Source organism: Carcharodon carcharias, chromosome 8 (assembly GCF_017639515.1).
Source record: "Carcharodon carcharias isolate sCarCar2 chromosome 8, sCarCar2.pri, whole genome shotgun sequence".
NCBI classification, from domain to species: domain Eukaryota; kingdom Metazoa; phylum Chordata; class Chondrichthyes; order Lamniformes; family Lamnidae; genus Carcharodon; species Carcharodon carcharias.
Window position 1 is genome coordinate 14,008,503 of NC_054474.1, and position 25,422 is coordinate 14,033,924.

Sequence of the window (25,422 nt, forward strand, 5' to 3'; positions counted from 1 at the left end):
CACTGAGAGCCCGCCCGCCCTGGAAACGGCGTCTTTCCTGGGAACGCGCGTGGCGGGCTGGGGACAGTACGGTGTGAAAACCCACCACCGCTACCACGGTTGGTGCAAATTTGGGAAAATTCCACCCTCTGTTTTGAAACTGAAGGAGGGCAGTGAGATCAATAATGAACCCCGAATTGGCTAATGTGTTTCCGCAGATTGTGACAAAAAGAACGGAATTGGTTATAAAGTGATTTGGGGGGGTGGGGGGGTGTGGGGGGGGGCGATCTGAGGTGGCGAAAGGCGCTATAAAAATGCAAGCCCTCCCTTTATTCCTCGAAACCTTTGTATTGACAACCGGAGAGTCTGCCAGCGGAGGTCAGGGAGGAACAGGTTCCCCGTTTCCTGGGTCAGAGGTCTAGGAAGAGGTTTCCGGGGAACCGTGCAGGTCTGGCCCTGCAGCCGGACTGACGTTCATTCCGAAACAGGGAAGAGTTGGACTTCCTCTTCAAAACCCAGCACCGGCCACCCCCATCTGAAAGGATTGTCTCCCCTCCTAATGGTCAACTGAAACCACGGGGCCAGGATGTTACCCTGATCGGGTGGGTGGGTGGGCACGGGCGTGGGTCCCGACATCACCGCGGACGTGAGCAACATGGAGGTCGGCGGGCACGGGCGGGAGTCAGTGCCGCGCCCGCCGACAACCAAAGGGCCGATTAAGCCCATCAAAAACCCGACTGCCCACGATGTTCCGTTGCCCGTGAGATTTTTGAGCTCTTCACGTGGGCCAAACAGGCAGGCGGGCAGCCCAATTTTAACCAAACCTCATCCAAGGTCAGGAAGAAATGTCTGGGGTGAAACATAATAAAAAAAAAAATGATGTCTGGCGACTGATTGGTTTTTTTTGAGTTCCGCTGTCGGGTGCTGGAATGTGTTGGATAGAGACGCAGTTTGGGGGCGTCTCTTTCCCCTTTGCCGTTTAACCTGTCCGGGTCTGCAGCTTCCCTGAGGCAGCTGTCTGCCTTCAGGGTGCTCACTGGCAGCGCCCGGCCGCATCCTGACTTTTGTTGGCTCCTGCCCTCTTCCCACCCTCCCCCATCCCCAACACCAGCCCCCCACCCCCGCACCCCCCACCACCCCCCCCAACCCCCCACCCCCCCACCCCCAACCCCCCGGGGCAGCGCTGAGGCTTTCTCAGTGCGTGTTTCACACTGGCTCACCGGTAATTGGCCAGCCAGCGTGAAATTGTATCTCGGGGGCCGATCGCGGGCGGAAGCGCATTTCACGTCCGCTCCTGTGCCCAACAAACCCCGGCGCGCGCGCCAAGCGTGAAATTCCGGCCCACTGCTTCTTCCTCGATTGGCACTCGTTGAAGACCCTGAATTACCTTGCCAAGCAGCTAAATTTCAGACGGGAATTCATTTGTGAGGGTCAGTACATTGCTCAATCTTGGCTTGTGTGTATATGGTAGCGAAGTGGTAATGTCACTAATCCAGGGGCCTAGGCTAATGCTCCGGGGTCATGGGGTCAAATCCCACCACGGCAGTCGGTCAATGTTAAATGTAACTGATAAGAACCTGGAACTGAAAGTGAGCCTCAGTAATGGTGACCAACCATTGACTGATCCCATCCAGTTCACTAATGCCCCTTAGGGAAGGAAATCTGCCCTCCTTACCTGGTCTGGCCTACATGTGACTCCAGACCCACAGCAATGTGGTTGACTTTTAAATGGCCTAGCAAGCCACTCAGTTCAAGGGCAATTAGGGATGGGCAACAAATGCTGTGCCAGCGATGCCCACATCTCATGAAAGAATCTTTCACTTTATCAGGATGTCAAGTGCATTCTGGTCAATGAAGTGAACTTGAAGTCTTGCCCACTGTTGTATTGTAGGAAACACAGCTTCCAATTTTTTGCACACAGGAAGCAATGAAAAAAGGACTGGATTGTTTTCAGTAGTGTTGGTTGAAGGATCAACCAACCCACCCGTACAGATTTATAAGGCTCTGGTCAGAATATTGTGAGCAATTTTGGGCCCTGTATCTCAGGAAGGATGTGCTGGCCCTGGAGAGGGTCCAGAGAGGTTCACAAGAATGATTCCAGGAATGAAAGGCTTAACATATGAGGAACTTTTGAGGACTCTGGGTCTATACTCAATGGAGCTTAGAAGGATGAGGGGGGATCTGATTGAAACTTACAGAATACTGAAAGGCCTGGATAGAGTGGACGTGGGGAAGATGTTTCCATTAGTAGGAGAGACTAGGACCCAAGGGCACAGCCTCAGAGTAAAGGGAAGGCCTTTTAGAACAGAGATGAGGAGAAACTTCTTTAGCAGAGAGTGGTGAATCTATGGAATTCATTGCCACAGAAGGCTGTGGAGGCCAGGTCATTGAGTGTATTTAAGACCAAGATAGACAGGTTCTTGATTGGTAAGGGGATCAAAGGTTATGGGGAGAAGGCGGGAGAATGGGGTTGAGAAACTTATCAGCCATGATTGAATGGTGGAGCAGATTCGATGGGCCAAATGGCCTAATTTCTGCTCCTATGTCTTATGGTCTTATGGTCAATGTTGCCAAGGAGTTGCTGCGGTTTTCTTCATTTCTGTTGTGTGCACCTGGGAGAACGGTTGTGGGCCCTCGGGCTTAACAGCTCATCTGGAAGATGGCACCTCCGACAGTGCAGCACTCCCTCAATACCGCACAGGGGTGGTGTCAGCAGGTGGATTATGTGCTCAAGCTCCTGATTTGAAATTTGAACCCTCTCACTGCTGACCAGAGGCAAGAGAGAGAGAGAGGGCTGCCTGCCAAGCTGGGGATGTTCAATTGCTCTGGGTGGTTATATTTGAAAATCGGCTCATGTTCAGTTAAGTACGTTAGGGACTTTCCAAGCTAGTCTCTGCTAACTTCCTCTTCGGCAGTGGCTGAGATCGAATAAAAAAAAAACCTCAGTCAGACTGTGCACAGACTCCTGGCTTCTGCACCAGAGTGAACAGTCTTGAGTGCAGAGTGCTGCAAACCAGTGGAATTTGTGTGGACAAAGGCTCCAGAATGTCAGTCGACGAACAGCAGAACTCTTTGCTGAATAACTCACAGCAGGATTTGATCAGTAATTCCAATGTGGAAGCCAGGACCACCGTTACGGGGCAGAGGTAAGATCAGCGCTCCAGCGATTCTTATTTTAAAATTCATGCCGGTGAAGAAGTAAAGAGGCTTTTTCAGCCTGTCAACAATTGAGTGGGTCTTTGCTGGCTGTTAGAAGATTGGAGTCTGTGAGGGCCCCGAGGATGTTACAGGGTAAGATTCTGCCACATCGTGTCAGGGATGATCTTTCTCCTTAACGCACTCTTGGGGCGAAAGGCATCGCGGGCTGGGCCGGCATTCATTGCCCATTCCTATTTGCCCCTTGAGGAGGCGGTGGTGAGCTGCCTTCTTGAACTGCTGCAGCCCAAGTGGTGTATGTGGCACCCACAGCGCTGTCAGGGAGGGAATTCCAGGATTTTGACCCAGCGGCAGTGAAGGAACGGCCAAAGTATTTCCAAGTCAGGATGGTGTGTTCTGCTCGGAAGATACAGACACCAAGAACGTCTGCCCTCTCGGGTAGATGTAAAAGGTAGATGTCCGGGCACCCATCAAACAGGAACAGGGGAATTCTCCCCAGTGTCCTGATCAATATTTATTCCTCAATCAACATCACACACACACACACACACATCAAAAAACAACCTGGACGTTATTACATTACTGCTTGTGGGATCTTGCTGTGCGCAACTTAGTGGGTGCGTTCCCCACGTTACAACAGTTACTGCACTTCGAAAGTGCTTCATTTTCAGTAAAGCGCTTACGGACAAACTGGGATCATGAAAAGAGCCACAGGAATGCACAACCCCTCTTTGTCTATAATTCTTGCACCCTTTGTATCAAAGTGCTCTCGTAGTCAGGAAAGGTGTGTGCCAGGTTCTGGGGAAAAAAAGTGGCTCGGTGGTCACTCAGAGTCTTTATGCAATACGACCCATTCTACCTGTTTAAAGTTAGAAGATGGAACTTAACGGCAGGTGGATCAGAATCTGAAAAGCGTAAAGTGGGATCCGAGCTCAAAAGGTTTTTTTTTTTTGCTCGCTTTTTGAAGATTTGAGCATTTTTTTTTCTTTTGTTTTAAATTTTGGAGTCCTCTGTGCCCCAGCCTCTCTGCTTTCAGATCTCTGTCTGTTCCTTAGATCTCCATCCTCTTTCCCTTTTGTACAACATCAAACCAGCAATGTTGAAAAGAAAGTTCCACTTATGTCTTGGCCAACCACCTCCCCGCCACTCAATTTTATGGTTTGCAAGTTTAAGCAGGATGTTCAACTTCACACACACGCACTCGGACCACACAGACTCAGATACACACACACACACACACACACACACACACACACACAGGCACAATCCCTCCACCAGAGGTCACTGATGAGCTGTGAGGACCTGCTTACGCCTGTTCTAACCTGTTTAACCAGGCTGATCTTATTGATCTGAGAACATCTTCCTTTCCTCAAACATACCCCCTTCCTCTTGACCCCCAGAGATGTATTTTTCACTTGTGACCCGGGGCAGTGAGTGTCAATACCAAAAATGGGGCACTGCAAAGTGAATTCAGTGCTGCGCTCACCTAATATACACAAGCACACAGACATACACACTCACAGACCCACACACATGGACACGCACACACTCACAGACCCACACACACATGGACACACACACACTCACAGACCCACACACATGGACACGCACACACTCACAGACCCACACACACGTGGACACACACACTCACAGACCCACACACACGTGGACACGCATACACATACAGACCCACGCAAATGGACAGTTGCACTTGTATGCACATACAGGCACACATATACACATATGGCACACACAACCACATACATGGGCACATGCACGTCGTTGACACGCACATAGACACGCATACACACATACACACACACAGACAAATACACACATACGCACTCACATGTACACACAGACACAAAACGCCCACACATAAAGCACATACAGACACATAGACATACATGCACACACACAAAGCTCACCAACTGTGGGCATTAGCCAGGAACAGAATCTTTAGCTGAGTTTGATTCTTTCTGCTGACCCAGGGTGCCTTTGGGCTTTATTTATTTTTAATCTTTAACCCCGTGGGTTTGGAAAGCTGTCAGTCACACCTAAGGTTAAGTTGCCACCTCGTTTTGAACCCGAGTTCAGGTATGAACCAGGTTTCCTGGAGTTATCCAGTGTGGACAATTTCACATGTTTAACAAATGTTTTTTTTTGAAGGACTTACAAACAGTTCATTTCTGGTTGAATTTTGGTTCATTTCTTTTTGCCGTTGTTCTAGAAGGGTTTCACATTGCAGTGTCGTATGGTTAAGGTATTTGGATTTGGTTTGGGTACCCTGTACATTGGCTTGTAGCCCTTCAGATGAGCTGGGAGGGTGTGTATTCATCCATAGGCAAGAGTGCATTGGATCTACTTTGTATTAGCTTTGTCTGGTATTGAACACAGGTTGTAGTGTTATTGACACCACACCTCTTCCCTGAAACTCTTTTTTTCTCCCTCAGGCTTTGGTTAATACCAGGTTAGAATAAAATCAGGGATTCAGCTCCTAACAAGAACACAGCCATCAGAACCCGGAAGGGTTAATGTGAGCACAGTCCCTTAACCTGTGTCAAACAAAATGGCTGCCCTTCTACTCATTCTTTGAGATATTATTTTAATTGGGCCTGGGAAGCTATTGCCATGACATTTGTCCTCACAGAATGTAGAGCAGTCATGGATAAGCCGTTAGGAACAGTCCTAAGGTTACTATTTCCATTATATATAAAAAAAAAACCCCACTAGAGCTATACCTTGAGTGCCCTACCATCCATTCTTAATTAGCACATTCGTTTAGATAATATCACCAACTTTAATTTTAACACCTATGTGTTCTATTGTACTATTGTCGTTGACATCTTTTGATGATCTGCTTCTTTCACTGCTTGTTTGTCCCTACAACCACACCCCCCCCCCTCCACCTCTTTGTCTCTCTATCTCTCCGCCCCTCACACACACACCTTAAACCAGCTTATATTTCAACTCTTTCTTGGACTCGAACGCAAGTTCTGTCGAAGGGTCATGAGGACTCGAAACGTCAACTCTTTTCTTCTCCGCCGAGGCTGCCAGACCTGCTGAGTTTTTCCAGGTAATTCTGTTTTTGTTTTGGATTTCCAGCATCCGCAGTTTTTTTGTTTTTATCTCTGTGTTTAATTGACTGCCACTGCTCTTCAAGAAATGCCTAAGGTTATTTTTTCATTTGGGTATGTGCAGTGACCATTTTGTTTGAGAACTGTCATAGAGGAATGGTTAACAACAAATAGCATTTCTAGATCCTAAAATGGCTGTTATTCTATTAGCAGGTGCAACATGAAATTATGAAAACTAAGGGGTGTATAATAACTTGGTAATTATTTATCCAGTATAATAATTTGTTTTGCCTGGATGATCGCAGCTCCAACCACACTCAATAAATCTGACACCATCTAGGACAAAGCAGCTCACTTGATCAGCACCTCATCCACAAACATTCACTCCCTCCACCACCAACGCACAATGTCAGCAGTGTGTACCATCCACAAGATGCACTGCAGAAACTCACCAAGGCTCCTTTGATAGTATCTTCCAAACCTGCGACCTCTACCACCTAGAAGGACAAGGGAGCAGACACATGGGAACACCACCACTTGGGAGTTCCCCTCCAAGTCACTCACCATCCTGACTTGGAAATATATCCGTTCCTTCACTGTCACTGGGTCAAAATCCTGGAACTCCCTTCCTAACAGCACGGTGGGTGTACCTACACCACAGAGACTGTGGCTGTTCAAGAAGGCAGCTCACCACCACCTTCTCATGGGCAAATAGGGATGGGTAATAAATGCTGGCCTTGCCAGTGATGCCCACCTCCCATGAATGAATAAAAAAAGTAAAAAATCCTAATATAATTTTGAAAAGGGTTGAATTCAGCTGTGAAACTCATTGCGCAATCTTGTTTTTGTTCCCCCTAACTCACAGCGATTTCCTGTATTTTGGATTTAGCTTCTCACACTTTGACCTTTCATTGCTCACTGAACAGAGGGAATCTTTATTCTTTCAGAGTTGGATTAGTGTGTTGGCCCCTGTGTGCTTATTCTGATAAGTATACAGCAATGAGGACAAGATGACTAACACTGGGGAATCACCTGGGGAGTGGAATTAAATTGGATCGCTCTTCCAAAGAGAGCTGGCACAGACGTGAAAGCCAAATGGCCTCCACTGCTGTAAAGTTGTAAGGTGATTCTGTAACCAGTGTAAGTATTCAAGTCAACCTTATGAGCTCACGGCGCTGGGATTAAATTCACAACCCCCCCTCCCCGATCTGGTAGAACCAAATGCACCATGTCATAAAACTGGCTCAGTTTTCACTTTCTGTTGACTTTGTTGGAATGATGTGCCCTGTGATGAATGCACGATCCATCCGCAGATTACTGTCCACTGGCTGTGTGGTGGGCGTGGGGTGGGATGGTCCAATAGGTAACCCATTGGCAAACCCATTCTGTCTGGTTTGTCACCCAGGATGCTTCACCATTTCAAAATGATTTTCTTTCCCTTACCTCATCTCATGAACTACTTCCCATGGTCTTTCTCAAGCAAGCACAACAGGAGAGAATAAAATGATCTTGTCATCGACTTCTTTGGACTGATACAAAATGGCTGCTGCCTATAAGAGCAATCCCTAATTCATGCTGTGAAATATTATTTTTTTGACATTTGATGAAATGCTACATAATTGTCGGATTAAAATTCGCGCTGGGATGTGAGCCAACACTTGCTGCCCATCCTGCGGTGAAAGAAAGACTTGCATTTCGATAGCACCTTTCACGATCTCCAGGTGCCCTTAGGCACTTTACAATCAATGAACTGCTTTCTGAGCTGCTGTGGTGCAAGGACAGAAGAAATAGGAGCAGGAGAGACCATTCAGCCCATCGAACCTGCCCTGCCATTCAATACGATTGTGGCTGATCTTTGCCTTCAACTCCACTTTCCTGCCCAGTCTCCCTTAATTCCTCGAGACACCACAAATCCGTCTATCCCACAGCCTCAAACGTTTTCAATGGTGGGGCATCCACAACCCTCTGGTGTTGAGAATTCCAAAAATTCACGTCCCTTCGAGTGAAGTAATTTCTCCTGATCTCAGCCCTAAATGATCGGCCCCCTCACCTTGAGACTGTGCCCCATGTTTTAGATTCCCCTGAGCAGCAGGAACAATCCCTCAGCACCCACAGGAAATGCAGCTGCCATTTTTATACAGGATGCGAGGTCCTACTAAGAGCGCTGCGGTAGTGGTCAGGTTATCTGTTTTACTGATGTTGGTTAAACAATAAATATTGAGCAGGAAACTGGGGAGAACGTACCTACTCTCGCTGTGAGCGTTACCTACTGAGAGAAAGAAAACAAAAAGGGTTCCTTGCAATGACCTTCAATCACTTCAGTTACTCTTTGGTATGCAGTCCAGTGGAAGTTTCCAGAATTCCTGACTGTGATAACTTTACTTTCAGATAGGAGGGGATTTCCATGTCATGGCTCAATTTTCAATAACATTCTTAGGAAAATAAATCTGAGTCATTAGCACAACCGGAAACTCCCTCATATGTCTCAATGCAGCTCCCTGAACATGTCCCAGTTCAGAAACACCTCAAATTAACAATTCTCATTCTCCTGTTGAAGTAGCTCATGGTTTCCCCTCCACATGATAACCCCTGGATCTCTTGGTAACCTCCTCTAGCCTACAACTCTCTGAGAGCTCTAAGTGACTGTTGGCCCTTGTTACCACATTATTACCCATGTAAAAAGTCACCTGAAATGATACAGGGAGGATGATAGTTTAAACTGATACACAAGACATTAAAATGCAGTGATCATTATCCCTTGTTACCACAGTGACCATTGTCCCTTGTTTCCAAATCATTGCCCCTTGTTACCACAGTGACTATTGTCTCTTGTTTCCACAGTGACCATTGCCCCTTGTTATCAGAGGGACCATTACCCCTTGTTACCACAGTGACTATTACCCCTTGTTACCACAGTGACCATTACCCCTTATTATCAGAATGACCTTTACCCCTTGTTACCACAGTGACCATTTCCCCTTGTTTCCAGACCATTACCACTTGTTACCATAGTGATCATTACCCCTTGTTATCAGAATGACGATTACCCCTTGTTACCACAGTGACCATTACCCCTTGTTTCCAGACCATTACCCCTTGTCACCACAGTGACTATTGCCCCTTGTTATCAGAATGACCATTACCCCTTGTTACCACAGTGACTATTACCCCTTGTTACCACAGTGACCATTACCCCTTATTATCAGAATGACCATTACCCCTTGTTTCCACAGTGACTATTGCCCCTTGTTTCCAGACCATTACCCCTTGTTACCACAGTGACCATTACCTCTTGTTTCCAGACCATTACCCCTTGTTTCCACAGTGACTATTGCCCCTTGTTTCCAGACCATTACCCCTTGTTACCACAGTGACTATTACCCCTTGTTACCACAGTGACCATTACCCCTTATTATCAGAATAACCATTACCCCTTGTTACCACAGTGACCATTGCCCCTTGTTTCCAGACCATTACCCCGTGTTACCACAGTGACCATTACCCCTTGTTTCCAGACCATTACCCCTTGTTACCACAGTGACCATCACCCCTTGTTTCCAGACCATTACCCCGTGTTACCACAGTGACCATTACCCCTTGTTACCACAGTGATCATTACCCCTTGTTATCAGAATGACCATTACCCCTTGTTACCAAAGTGACCATTGCCCCTTGTTACCACAGTGACCATTGCCCCTTGTTACCACAGTGACTATTGGCCCTTGTTACCACAGTGACCATTGCCCCTTGTTACCACAGTGACCATTACCCCTTGTTTCCAGACCATTACCCCTTGTTACCACAGTGACCATTGCCCCTTTTTACCACAGTGATCATTACCCCTTGTTATCAGAATGACCATTACCCCTTGTTACCAAAGTGACCATTGCCCCTTGTTACCACAGTGACCATTGCCCCTTGTTACCACAGTGACTATTGGCCCTTGTTACCACAGTGACCATTGCCCCTTGTTACCACAGTGACCATTACCCCTTGTTTCCAGACCATTACCCCTTGTTACCACAGTGACCATTGCCCCTTTTTACCACAGTGATCATTACCCCTTGTTATCAGAATGACCATTACCCCTTGTTACCAAAGTGACCATTGCCCCTTGTTACCACAGTGACCATTGCCCCTTGTTACCACAGTGACTATTGGCCCTTGTTACCACAGTGACCATTGCCCCTTGTTACCACAGTGACCATTACCCCTTGTTTCCAGACCATTACCCCTTGTTACCACAGTGACCATTACCCCTTTTTACCACAGTGACCATTACCCCTTGTTACCACAGTGACCATTACCCCTTGTTGCCAGATCATTGCCCCTTGTTACCACAGCAACCATTGTCCCTTGTTACCACAGTGACCATTACCCCTTGTTACCACAGTGATCATTACCCCTTGTTATCAGAATGACCATTACCCCTTGTTACCACAGTGGCTATTGCCCCTTGTTACCACCGTGACCATTGTCCCTTGTTACCACAGTGACCATTACCCCTTGTTACCACAGTGATCATTACCCCTTGTTATCAGAATGACCATTACCCCTTGTTACCACAGTGGCTATTGCCCCTTGTTACCACAGTGACCATTACCCCTTGTTTCCAGACCATTACCCCTTGTTACCACAGTGATCATTACCTCTTGTTACCACAGTGACTATTGCCCCTTGTTTCCAGATCATTACCCCTTGTTACCACAGTGACCATTAACCCCTTTTTTATCACAGTGACCATTACCCCTTGTTAGCACTAACTGATTGGAGGATTCCTTGAGACTTTCTGGCTCCTATGTGACTCTCAGTGATGTCCACAAAACTTGAATCCTAGAAACACAATGTAAATTGGTCAAATTCTCAGATAATTCACAAATTCAGTTAACTAAATATATTTGGAATAAATTGTTAATCTCATTCTTAGTGATCATAAACCTATCAAATTGTCATTAAAAAACCCATCTGGTTCACTAATGCCCTTTAGGGAAGGAAATCTGCCTCCATGTGCCTCCAGACCCACAGCGCAGACTCTTAACTGCCCCCTGAAATGGCCTAGCAAGTCTCAGTGGTGGCTTACCACCACCACCTGCTCAAGGGCAATTAAGGATAGTCAATAAATGCTGGCCTCACACTCCAAGAACAAATATAATAAAAACAGTCCTGGAAGCAAGACAGGGGACAGTCAAGAGGCTGATTGCTAGTGTTAGATGATTGAACTATAAACAAAGGTTAGGAAGTTAAAAAAACAGGAGGGGATCTTAGTAGGGTCACCAGCCTTGCAAGATTGTCCTGATCTCTTGGAATGGTGGATTGATCTCCAGGACACCGCTAGGAGCAACTCAAAGCAGCAGTAAGTGCAATTATTTCATCTTAGCAGTCACAAAATTGTTGGAGATGGTGGGGGAGGGGTGGGGGAGCAGCGAAGGTTGTTCGGGCGACAATCAGGTGATGGCAAATCTGTTGACTTCCCCATTGGCTGTGGGAAGAATGGGAATGTGGGGTGAGCAGTTGGGGGGGTGGGGGTGTAGAAGATTACGTAATGAAAGGTCAAGGAATACATCCAGCCAGAGTTTGGCAAGCCTTTTGACCTCAGACAGCATTACAATATTTCTCCACTTGACCTGTCTGGTCTATATTTCAGCAGCAGGAAATGCTCTCGAAGCCTCCTTTGGGGTGGAGTGACTGTGTTGGCGGCCATGCTCATTGCTGGGCAAGTTGTCAGCGTCATGTTCTTGCTGAAGCAACAGGACAAGATAACGGACCTGCAGAAGACAACCGATCGAATCGAAAACAAGTACTCATCAAGCCGGAGCCCAGTCAGTACGTACATCTTCCTCCCTTTCAGTTCAATTGTTTTGATTAAAGCCCAAATAAATCTGAGCCCCCTCAAGGCAGAACAACATAACATCAGCCAGACAGCGAGTTGATTGAAAGCAAACTGTTGTGTATTTTATATTCCAGAGTTATGCAGAGATGACACTAGTTTCTAAGTGTGCAGCGTATTTGCAGCGTTTTAGTTAATACTTGAAAATCTCTCTCAGCTCTCGGCTGGGCTAGCTCTTTCTACAGTTTGTTTATTTTCCTCTGAGTCAACACCCAGGCTTAACCAATCAAGCACAGTGAGCATCAATAGCAAATAGACGCACATAATCAAACACCGAATAATCGAACACTGCACAAAGTTAGCGACAGTAATCTGATGCGAAGCTGAATCAAAACCAACCTCTACAACATGAAAGATCCCCAAGTTTGATTTAAAAAAGAACCCTCCAGGTGCTTTCTTGGGGAGCTTCCCTTTATGGTGTGTACAGTAAACTGGAGAGACCAGGGAAGCCGGGGAGTTGTTCACCTTAGAGCAGAGAAGGTTAAGAAGAGATTTAATGGAGGCGCCCAAAATTATGACTGGTTTTGATAAAGTAGGAGAAATTGTTTCTTTGGAAAGTGCTTTGTTGTTACATAGTTACCCAGTAGGTACAGCACAGAAACAGGCCATTCAGCCCAAAAGCTCCCTGCTGATGTATGTGCTGTACACAAGCCTCCTCACACCATTCTTCATCCAGCCACATCAACATATCCTTCCATTTCTTTTGCCCTCATGTGCTTATCTAATTTTCCCTTAAATGCGTCTATGCTATTGGCGTCAATCACTCCACATAGTATTGAGCTCTACATTCGCTCTTCTCCCTGGGTCAGGAATGGTCTCCTGACTTCTCTATTGGCTTTAATAGTGACTTTCTTATATTTATGACACCCAGTTTTACTGGCAAGTAGAACCAATGATGCCTACCCTATCAACACTTTCGTAATCTTAAGTAGCTCTATCAGGTGACCCCACAGCTTTCCCAGTCTGGTAACCAATGGTCACAGTTTAAAACAATTGGCAAAATAACCAGAGAGAAAATAAGGTGCAAAGGTTTCACACTTTTAAGGCACAGCAGATGGTAAATACTGAGCTGCTCAAATCCGAGAAGGAAACTTGAAACAAATGCCACAACTGTTTTGCAATTTGTATTTTGATTTCGAGATGTGTGCCCTTAAATTCAGTGGTAATAAATCCACTGAGTCTTAAAGAGTTTTTTTTTACAAAACTAAAACATTTATTAATAAAAGAAATATTTTTTAGGCAAATACATAAGTCTATAAATTAGAACAAAGAACAAAGTAAAGTATAGCACAGGAACAGGCCCTTCGGCCCTCCAAGCCTGCGCCGATCATATTGCCCGTCAACTAAAACATTTTGCACTTCCGGGGTCCGTATCCCTCTATTCCCATCCTATTCAGGTATTTGTCAAGCTGCCTCTTAAACACCACTATCGTACCTGCTTCCACCACCTCCTCTGGCAGCGAATTCCAGACACTCACTACCCTCTACGTAAAAAACTTGCCCCACACATCTCCTCTATCGTTTTCTCCTCTCACCTTAAATCTATGTCCCCTAGTAATTGACTCTTCCACCCTGGGAAAAAGCTTCTGACTATCTACTCTGTCCATGCCACTCATAATTTTGTAAACTTCTATCAAGTCGCCCCTCAATCTCCGTCGCTCTAGTGAGAACAATCTGAGTTTCTCCAACCTCTCCTCATAACTAATAACCTCCAGACCAGGCAGCATCCTGGTAAACGTCCTCTGCACCCTCTCCAATGCTTCCATATCCTTCCGGTAATGTGGTGACCAGAATTGCACGCAATATTCCAAGTGTGGCCTAACCAAGGTTCTATACAGCTGCAGCATGACTTCCCAGCTTTTATACTCAGTACCCCTGCCGATGAAGGCAAGCATGCCATATGCCTTCCTGACTACCTTATCCACCTGCGTTTCCACTTGCAGTAACCTGTGGGCCTATACACCCAGATTCCTCTGCCCGTCGATGCACTTAAGGGTTGTGCCATTCACTATATAATTCCTGCCTATATTAGACCTTCCAAAATGCATTAACTCGCATTTGTCTGGATTAAACTCCATTTGCCATTTCTCTGCCCAAGTCTCCAACCGATCTATACCCCATTGTATCCTTTGACAATCTGCAACTCCTCCAATCTTAGTGTCATCTGCAAACTTACTAATTAGCCCAGTTACATTTTCCTCCAAATCATTTATGTATACGACAAACAGCAAAGGTCCCAGCACTGATCCCTGCGGAAAACCTCTAGTCACAGCTCTCCATTCAGAAAAGCACCCTTCCACTGCTACCCTCTGTCTTCTATGACCAAGCCAATTCTGTATCCATCCTGCCAGCTCACCTCTGATCCCGTGCGACTTTACCTTCTGTACCAGTCTGCCATGAGGGACCTTGTCAAAGGCCTTACTGAAATCCATGTATATAACATCCACTGCCCTTCCATCATCAATCATCTTTGTCACTTCCTCGAAAAACTCGATCAAGTTAGTGAGATACGACCTTCCCTTCACAAAACCATGCTGCCTCTAACTAAAACGCCCATTTGCTTCCAAATGGTAGTAAATCCTGTCATGAAGAATCTTCTCCAATAATTTCCCTAGCACTGACATAAGGCTCACCGGCCTGTAATTTCCTGGATTATCCCTGCTACCCTTCTTAAACAATGGAACAACACTGGCCATTCTCCAGTCCTCTGGGACCTCACCCGTAGCCAGTGAGGATACAAAGATTTCTGTCAAGGCACCTTACTACTGTCATACTACTATGGCAACTCCTAGCTCCCCTTATTAATCTGACTCCCAGTTGCCCCTCTGTTAAGGCAACAGTAAAAACAAAATAGATTTTAACAGACCCAGGCAAAGCACATGATACTTTGAGCAGGGATATTCACAATGAGTTCTCTTAGCTTTGGTTCCTATAGGCAGCAGCTTGGTACATAGAGGCTGGAGGCTTTTCACACTCATTAGATCTTAGAATGCCTTCTTCCTTAAACATAACCTCATCTCCTTTATACATGTTTCTCCCTTTTTAATGTAAATCCCATTGTTTCAATATGTCTTCGGACTTTACCTTTCTAATAATAAAAATCTTTCAATTTTATCAGTAAGCTTTGGGAAACATAAACACACTGTTTGGCTTCTTCTGGCTAAGTGTAAAATTTAACCCTCTGAAATTCACGATTACTCTGGTTTATCTCAGAATGCAAATTTTCCTTCTACACCTCACACTCTAAAACTTCAGCCATGTTTACTTATTTAACATTTCAATCCTAGCTTCTCTTCTGATACATCGAAGCCTTCAGACCAGCTGTCTGTAATTCAGTTAAGACCCCCCACTCCCACAATTCACACACACAGACACTATCCAGACCCCACTATTCCTACTTTACAATGAATCCCAATAACCTTATAAAATGATTACATTTTCATGAATCACACGAGGGGTGGTATGGCTTGGAACACATTACCTGAAAAGGCGGTAGAATCAGATTATGTAAGAAGCTTTACAAGGCACATGGACGTTGAAGGGGACTAAGCTGCAAGGTTACGGAGTTAATACTGGGCTTGGGACTAAATTGGATAGCTCTTACACTGACTGAATGGACCAAATGGCCACCCTCTGCTGTAAGATTTTATGATTCGATAATTAGGCGGAGGAGTAGAGCATTCAGATCCTTGAGCCTGTTCCATCATTTAATTAGATCTTAACATCTATCACCTTAGTTTCATCACCTGGAACACTCTTGTGCAACCAAAATCTGGGCTCGGATTTTCATGCCACCGTCCATGTTGGAACAGAGATTGGTTGGATTTAAAAGTGGTAGACTGGACCCGATTCGGGGACTCCTGTCCCCATTCCCAGCAATTTTCACTGGCACAGGGTAAGAGCATGCATGGCAAGACCACACCCTGCATGCCCAACTTAGCTAGCTTCATTGCCAGGATAGGCATCTCCCATCCACCTCCCTACATCACCCTGCAATTAGTATGGAATCGGGCCAGGTTCTAGATGACTCATAGTTCATGGCCCCTCAGAGGAACCATGAACCATACTCTGGATTCTGGAACCTTTTGAGAGGTAAGTGTAAACTGTCTTACCCATACCCACTCCAGACCCTCCCAAGCCTTTGTATCTTCCATACCCACACACCAGAGCCAATGAGCCATATAATAATAATAATAATAATGGCTAGTCTTGAAATGCTAAACGAAAAAAAAAACATACTGCTGTCCTTACAACCCTATAACAGTGTCAGTCAGACAGAGCCATTCATAGTATCAATAAGAGAGGCTTCCCCTCACTTCACAACTCTTAGCTTGTCCAAACAAACATACAAACACCAACAAAATGGAACAAAGAATAACTTACTATAACCTCATAAAGATGTCAGTCAATCAAAGCAATACTCCATTTCAGAAACAGTACACCCGCTGATTGAATTTGTTTGTGTTTTGGAGCTCAGCCAAGCATTTATAATGAGGCCACCTGGCAACTGTATCAACAGTGACAGATTGCCAGACACTTGTTTCTCAAAATGAGCTCATTAGGTTATTATAACCTCGTAAAAATGTCAGTGATTCCACTGAACATCTGTCTCAATGGACTATCAGATCTCAGAACTCAGCCAAGCATTCATAATGGCCACAGCTAGCAAAACATTGGCTTCTGAACTCGAAAGGTTGAAATTGAAATAACTGATGATAGCATTTCAAAACAGATTGCCTGTCAATCATTGGAGAGGAGCAATTGCTCAGGTTCTTTTTACCTTTCACAGTCAGGGCCATCTGTATATTTAAATCCCAGTGCCAAACATGACATGGAGGGGTTTCCAACACATTTTCCACACTTTTGAATGCAATTTGGCATTTTCTCCATTGGGAAAAGTACTGTAATACATGTCAACATTTACACAATGGTGGTCAATTTAATGCTTACCTTACTTTTACAGAACAGAGCCCTGTGCTGAATCACTGCATTAAAAACTCAGCTACATTACAATACAGCATCTAATAACAACGTTTGAAGGTGTGAAAACATTTAACTCTTCCCTGTCAGAATGTTCCTGACTCCTGTTCCCCAGTTGTCACAAACTCTCAAGGAGGTGCATTTATCTGGCCTCCTTAAAGCCCACACCAGCACATGAAAATAGTGCGCAGGAGGAAATACAATTTTCCAGGGGTCTTCACAGTGGGGACCTCAAACTCAGAAGTGGTGTATGTGCATTTTTCAGCCAAGACCTGCCCGAACCATGAATAGGCCGCAAGAGAATGATGTGGCGACCGGAACGTCACACCTCTACTGGGAGATTAAAATTTGCCTCCATGTCTTCCTTTCATGTTGTCAATGCGATGCACTAATAAAAATATCATCACCTTTTATTTCTTCAGGGCCTAGACCAATAATGCATTTCCGACCCATGATGATGGATATGCCCATTGCCTACATTGACCCAAATATGGAAAAACCAAAGGTAACTTTCAGCAAATCCGGAAAAGCAAACACTTGCACTTAAGTGAATGGGTGAATAAAAATGAAACTCAATCAACACCACCAAAAGGCACATTCAGCGGCTAGTCATCTGAGTTACTATTTTGTGATCTTGCTGTGTACAATAACAGTGGCTGTTGCATTTGGGCCGACATGATTACAGTGACTGATCTTCAATACAAACACATTGGGGACAGAGCTGTTCTCAGAATGGGACACAGTGTTACACAAATAGAAGGTCCCTGAAATTGGGCTGCTATCTCAACAGGCCCCTGCCCTAAGTCCTTCCGGGGGCTTGGTGGAGACAAAGGAACCATGTACCAGTGTAGTGATAGGTTGGGAGGTTGGGGGGGTGGTGGGGGGTGGGGGGGTGGTCAGTGGTGGAACCAACAGAGGGAAAATTCATTACTTTAAGGTCACCCAATGTCATTCTGGAGGAACATCTACATTTACCTCCCCTCGCACCATCCCCCCACCCCCCACTCCAACACCACCATTCTCTGTATTCAGCTGTAGGCCTATGAGCCTCCAATGGAGCAAACCAAGCCCCACCTCTGGTGAGGCCCACGCCTCAGCCGGGACTCTGCAAGGTGGGCATGGGACCGCCTGCTATCTTGCGTTGGACCCCAGCAGGATCGGGACCCGGACTCCCCGAGATTGGTGGTGGTGGGGGTGGGGGTGGGGGGGGGCGGTGGGGGGGTGGGTGCGGAGGGCCTGTGTTCAACACCTCGTCCGGCAGTGGAGTGCTTCCTCGGTGCCAGCACTGTGAGCATCAGCCTAGTTTTTAACGTTTCAATCTCTGGAGCATTCGGGACTTGCTGACCCAGAGGCAAGAAAGTTACCCGCTGGGAGCTGGCATATCCTTCCTGAGATGCGGTGGCCCAGAACTGAATGCGACAGATCAGGCAGGACCGTACCGGGACAAATTGTGCGGTGAATGTTGATTTGAGGGCAGTTTTTAACGGTCACAAATATATAATCATTTCTCTTTGTGATTATTTCTCCACAGGTTCCAAAATCCACTCCCTCCAAACCCATGACTTTGCTGGAAAAAGTGCAGGAACTGCTGGAGGTATCATTAGAGGAAATTTTTGGAAGCTATTGTAGGATCGTGGAATGATACAGAACAGGAAGGGACCATTTGGCCATTCATGCCCATGCCAGCTCCTTGAAAGAGAGCTATCCAAGTCGTCCCACTCCACCACCTCCGACCCCAGAGCCCTGCAATTCCTTTCTTTTCAAATATTTATCCAACTCCCTTTGAAAGTTTATTATTTGAGCTGCTTCCACCATCCTTTCTGGCGGCAAGTTCCAGATCACAACTCCCTGCGTGAGAAAAAAACCTCCTCATTTCCCCTCTGGTACCTTCACCGATTAACTTCAACCTGTGACCTCTGGTTACTGACCCAGCTTCAAGTGGGAACTGTTTCTCCCTAGTTACTCTCTCAAAACCTGTCGTGGTTTTGAACGCCTCCATTAAATCTCACCTTAACCTTTCTCGGCTCTAAGGAGAACAATCCCAGCCTCTCCAGCCTCACCCCATAATGGAAGCTCCACAGCGCTGGTATCAATCTAACAAATCCCCTCCACCTCCCCCCCCACCTCCAAGGCCTTGACATCCTTCCAAAAGTGTGGCAATCGGAATTGGACGCAATAGTCCGTCTGGGGGCTGGGTCAGTGATTTTTGAGGGGTTTATAAAAGTGATTTCAACAGGCCAAACTTGCAGGGCGGTGGGAAAGGGATGGGCAGTGCGTGCCGGACTAATAGGGCAGCTCTTTCTTAGAGCTGGCACAGGCACAATGGGCTGAATGGCCCTGCAGAACTAACGATTTTTCATATTGTGACCTGAGTGTAGAAAAAATGGCCCAAAAGGCATTGGAAGGCTTCGATCATTCACACAAATTTCACAAGCGTGCAGTAAGGAAAAGCACTTGATGGAACTTCAGGCCGTTTGAATTTTGTAACACAAATTTGGGCAGGAGGGTTAACATAGTTGGGCAGTGACTGCACCTTTGGTAGAACGGTTGACCAATTATGACAATTTTGTTGATTTTTCAATGGCAGAAAGAGAACACAACCAAGAACATTCCAGAATTTAACAGCACCTTCCCGACCAACCTCAAGCTGCTGAGAGACAGCATGACGGAATCCGATTGGCAGGTTAGTGTTGAGTCCTGCTTTGTCACAGAGAATTACATCGAATTTACACCACAGATAAAGGCCATTTGGCCCAACTGATCCACGCCAGTGTTAATGCTCCACACGAGCCATCTCCCACCTCACCCTATCAGCGTGACCTTCTAATCCTTTCTCCCCCTTGCATTTCCCCTGAAATGCATCAGTGCTATTCGCCTCAAGCACTGCCTGTGGTAGCAAGTTTCACATTCTTCCCCACGCACTGAGTAACAAAGTTCCTCCTGAATTCCTTCTTGGATTTATTAGTAAGTGTCTTACATTGATTATCTCTATAGTTTTGGATTCCACCACCCCACCCCCCCTCCCCAGCATAGGAACTGGAATTCAGGCTAGTTCTGCTATTCAGTGATATCATGGCTGATCTGTACTTTAACTTCATCCACCTACCTTGTTCCGTAGCTCCTTAATACCCATGGCTAGCAAAGATTTAACACTGTCAGATTATAAAATGAATAATTGAACTGGCATCTACTGCTTTTTCTGTGGGAGAGACTGCCATATTTTCACCAGGAAGAATTGGAAACATCTTCTCTACTCCTACTGTTTCAAAATCATTCATAAGTTTAAAGTTTGAGGAAACTTTTACCTTCAGTGTTTGAGCTTGATATGAGAGATGCGTCAATACTTAACAAGTAGAATAAATCTAATTCTCTCACTTAAAGTGAACTCACAATCCAGTTCAAAGGATAAAAGCTAAATACTGCAGATGCTGGAAATCTGAAATAAAAACAGAAAATGCTGGAAAAAAACTCAGCAGGTCTGGCAGCATCCACGGAGAGAGAAACAGTTAACGTTTTGAGTCTGTATGACTTAAGAACTTCTTCAGATGCTCTGAAGAAGGGTCATACGGACTGGAAATGTTAACTCTGTTTCTCCCTCCACAGTTGCTGCCAGACCTGCTGAGTTTTTCCAGCATTTTCCATTTTTAATCCAATTCGAAGGACCTGTTCCAAGTCCTTAGATGCTGACCGTGTGATATATCTTTTGTTTACAGGACTTTAACACTTGGCTCAAGAACTGGCTTCTCTTTCAACTCATACAGGAGAAGAAGGAGGCAGCCCCAACACCCAGTGCACCCCAACCCCAACCTGAGCCCCAACCCCAACCCATTGGTACGTATCTGTCATATATTCCATGATTGGCACCACCTTCAACGTTCACTCCCTCCACCACCGACGCACTGTAGCAACAGTGTGTACCATCTACAAGATGCACTGCAGCAACTCACCAAGGCTCCTTCGACAGCACCTACCAAACCCGTGGACTCTGCCACCTAGTAGGATAAGGGTGGCAGACACATGGGAACATCACCACTTGCAAGTCCCCCCCCTACACACCCCCACAAAGCCACACGCCATCCTGACTTGGAACTATATCGTTGCTTCTTCACTATTGCTGAGCCAAATCCTGGAACACCATCCCTAACAGCACTGCGGGTGTACCTACACCACACAGGCTGCTGCAGTTCAAGAAGGCGGCTCACCACCACCTTCTCAAGGGGCAATTAGGAATGGGCAGCCAATGCTGACCTAACCAGTGATGAACCCATCCCGTGTAAGAAAAAAAATATTTTATTCCTCTTTCTCGACCATGTTCTGCCCACCCCCACCTTCTCTCTCTCTCTCTTTCTCTTTTTCACCTCTTGTCTTGGGGTGATCCCAGGGAGCTGGCTCACCTTCAGTATGCAGAGAAAAAAAAGAAAGGACTTGCATTAATGTAGCACCTTTCACATCCTCAGGACATTCCAACATGTGTCCATGAGCCTCTTCTGCAGTGCAGTCACTGTTGTTATGCAGGCAAACGAGGTAACCAATTTGTGCTCAGCACACTCCCACAAATAGAAAGCGAGATCAATGAGCATCTTAAAGGAGGACATAAAGAGGATTAGGGAGGGAATTCCAGGGCTAAAGTCCAAGGCAGCTGAAGACACGGCTGCCAAAGACGGATCGAATAAAGTTACGGATGTGCATGAGGCCTGGATTGGAAGAGGGCAGATAACTCGGAGGGTTGTAAGGCTGAGATTTCAGTGAGGCTATGGAGGGATTTAAAAACAGGGGTAAGAATTTTAAAATTGGGGCCAGACCAGGTACCAGGCAATGATAGGGGACGATGGGTTTGGCAGGCAAATCACATCAGCACCAACCTGCCCCCTACAATTGGTGCCAAATGTATCATTGTAATTTTACTACACGTTTGAAACCACTGGATTATTTATGTTTGCAACAGGGAGAAGGATTTACTCAAGCATAGCCATGAAGCCAATGATGGTCGACCTGCCAAAGGCATCTGATACTAAGGAGACCAATTCTCCCGATGCTGTGCCTGAATCAAAAGGTAACTATGGCAGCTAATGTTTAATCCATAGCAAATGCGGGTTGGGAAGGGCTAGTGTGGTTCCGAGTTTGGGTGTCAGCGAAACAGTGAGATGAGCCCACGAGAGCACAGAGTGAAACTGGATGAGGAAGCTCTTCACTCACATGCATTCACATTGTCTAGAACAGCAGAACCACATGACACCCCCATGCTCAAAGAGATAAAACTCAAAACAAATCCATGGAAACCATCTTGGACCCAATTTTAACTCCATGTATGTGAGTAGGTCTGAGTTGGTTCACTAATGACAATCCAACAGCTTGATAGTCACTTTTACTGATATCTCTATTTCATTTCAGCATCATATTTTTGAACTGAACTCCAACATTCAGACTGCTGTGGTGGCGCTGAGATTAGTTGTCCAAACCTCTGGATTATGAGTCCAGTAATCCAATCATTTATTTTACAATCCTGCAAACATATTAATGTTTGTCATGTAGGAAAGCAAATTAACCATTTGATATCCTTCTGTAATCCATGTATTCTACCCCATCCCAGACCCTAGCCATTCATTTAATCTTCTCCCACAGCCAACATACACTCTGCCCCATCACAGACCCTACCCACTCATTTAATCTTCTCCCACAGCCAACATACACTGTGCTCTATCATAGAGTCTACCCACTCATTGGCCGGAATTTTCCAGCCCCTCACCCCGGCGGGATTTTCTGGGTGGGCTGATGTGAACAAAGATTTCAATGACTCACCGGCCCCACCCAGAGGAACCTGCCGTGGGGTGGGGGTGGAATTACGGCTGGAAAATTCCAACCATTGAATCTCTGCCCACAGACAATGTATAGTCTGCCCCAACATAGACTCTACCCTCTCAATCAATCTCTGCCCACATACCATGTACAGTCTGCCCCAACATAGACTCTACCCTCTCAATCAATCTCTGCCCACATACCATGTACAGTCTATCCCAACATAGACTCTACCCAGTCAATCAATCTCTGCCCACATACCATGTACAGTCTATCCCAACATAGACTCTACCCAGTCAATCAATCTCTGCCCACAGACCATGTACAGTCTACCCCAGCATAGACTCCATCCAGTCAATCAATCTCTGCCCACAGACCATGTACAGTCTGCCCCAACATAGACTCCACCCTCTCAATCAATCTCTGCCCACAGACCATGTACAGTCTGCCCCAACACAGACTCTACCCAGTCAATCAATCTCTGCCCACAGACCATGTACAGTCTACCCCAACACAGACACTACCCAGTCAATCAATCTCTGCCCACAGACCATGTACAGTCTTCCCCAACATAGACTCTACCCAGTCAATCAATCTCTGCCCACAGACCATGTACAGTACACCCCAACATAGACTCTACCCAGTCAATCAATCTCTGCCCACCGTACCATGTATAGTCTGCCCCAACATAGACTCTACCCTCTCAATCAATCTCTGCCCATGTACCATGTACAGTCTGCCCCAACATAGACTCTACCCAGTCAATCATACAATGTACAGTTTGCTCTATCACGGACTCTATCCAGTCATTTACTCTCCTGGAAAAAAAAGTCCTATATTAATGTTCCCTGTTACCCAGAAAGAAAAATTATAAAATATTAATTAATCTTGCATTTCCATTGTACAACGCTGGACTCCTGTTAATGAATCATGCACCTGAAGAATTGCTGCAAGCTCATTTCATAACTGACGTGAGTGAGGGGAGACGTTAGCTCAGTGTAGCCCAGAGCTATTTGAGACTGACCTCACTGAGTCACAATGCTGATGAATTCAAGACTGATCTGCTTATTCCATACAGAGTTACAATCCAAAGGAACTTGAGGTCAACATCAGGAATGTTCTAGAATGCTGTACCTTTGAGTCTTTAAGGCATAGGTTTTCACCTACACATCTTCTCAAGAAGGAGCTCTTAATTTTTTTGTTATACCATTGGAGACTTGCTCAGTGCCCCTTTCACTTTCGCTGTGGATGTTGGGATACAGCCTCTCTTTCCTGATCCCTCAGAATAACCTGGTCCCTTCTTTTTCTGGAGAACGTGCAGTCAGCGGAGTTACAAATCCCAGCTCCAGTAACATCTCCCAATTACACGTGCCTTGAATGAAGACCCAGAGGCATCAATTTTAATGAGGGGAAGCAATAACAATAAAGCGCATTTATATAGTGCCTTTAACATAGTAAAACACCCCAATGTGCTTCACAGGAGTGATTGAAACTGAGCCACATAAGGAGATATTGGGACAAGCTTGGTCAGAGAGGTAGCTTTTAAGAACAAGGTGAGGCAGGGAAGTGCAGAGGTTTAGTGAGGAAATTCCAAAGTTTAGGGCCTAGGCAACTGAAGGAACGGCTGCCACTAAAATCAAGGGTGCGCAAGAGGTCAAAATGAGAGGAACGCAGAGAGCTTGGAGGTTTGTAGGGATAGAGGAAGTGACAGAGAAGGGGAGAAGGAAGAGGCCATGGAGGGATTTGGGAAAACCCAGAAGGCAGGCTACAAGCAGAGGACTTTGGGATGTGAAAAACATCATTATGATGTCAATCATTAACTTCCCTTGTCCAGTGCTCAAAGTCGAAACTGACTGTGAGAGGCACCGCAAGGAAAGCAAGATTGTTCCTGGAGCCTACCGCCCCAGCTGTGATGAGAAGGGCAACTATGAGGTGAAGCAATGTTGGCCAAGCACAGGATATTGTTGGTGCACTTACCCGAATGGAACTAAGGTTGAAGGAACAGACACTCGCCACCAATTAAACTGCAAACGTATGTTTTAGTTTTCTTAAACTACTTGACAAAAGTGTTTTTAAAAAATCCCCCTTTTCTAAGGAATGAATCCTCGGAACAGTCCATGCCTGATTGCAGCAAGACCTGGACAACATTCAGGTTTGGGCTGCAAAGTGGAAAGTAACATTCACACCACACAAGGGCCAGGCAATGACCACCTCCAACAAGAGCGAGAATCTAACCATCTCCCCTTGACACTCAATGGCATTACCATTGCAGAGTGCCTCACCATCAATATCCTAGGAGTTGCCAATAACCTCAATCTGAACTGGTACAGCCACATAAATACTGTGCCAACAAGAGTGGGTAAGAGGCTGGGAACTGCGGCGAGGAATTCACCTCCTGATTCCCCAAAGCCTGTCCTACCATCTACAAGACACAAATCAGGAATGTGATAGAATACTCTCCAGTTGCCTGGATGAGTGCAGCTCCAACAACACTCAAGAAGTTCAACAGCATCCAGGACAAAGCAACCTGCTTAATTGGCACCCCAT

General features: G+C 45.9%; 1 protein-coding gene across 2 annotated transcripts in view; it reads left to right on the forward strand.

Annotated features, from left to right (window-relative positions):
• The first annotated feature begins 2,823 nt into the window (after positions 1–2,823).
• LOC121281582 (H-2 class II histocompatibility antigen gamma chain-like) overlaps positions 2,824–25,422 on the forward strand; it is a 29,459-nt gene continuing 6,860 nt past the window's right edge. Inside the window, exons 1-8 of one of the 2 annotated variants that reach the window (XM_041194581.1) lie at positions 2,824–3,125; positions 11,857–12,035; positions 17,502–17,584; positions 18,611–18,673; positions 19,667–19,762; positions 20,793–20,910; positions 22,025–22,132; positions 24,710–24,907. In XM_041194581.1, the coding sequence (XP_041050515.1) occupies positions 3,025–3,125; positions 11,857–12,035; positions 17,502–17,584; positions 18,611–18,673; positions 19,667–19,762; positions 20,793–20,910; positions 22,025–22,132; positions 24,710–24,907 (946 nt within the window). In that variant the 5' untranslated portion in view covers positions 2,824–3,024. The remainder of the gene's footprint in view (positions 3,126–11,856; positions 12,036–17,501; positions 17,585–18,610; positions 18,674–19,666; positions 19,763–20,792; positions 20,911–22,024; positions 22,133–24,709; positions 24,908–25,422) is intronic. The other variant, XM_041194582.1, reaches the window with a different exon arrangement.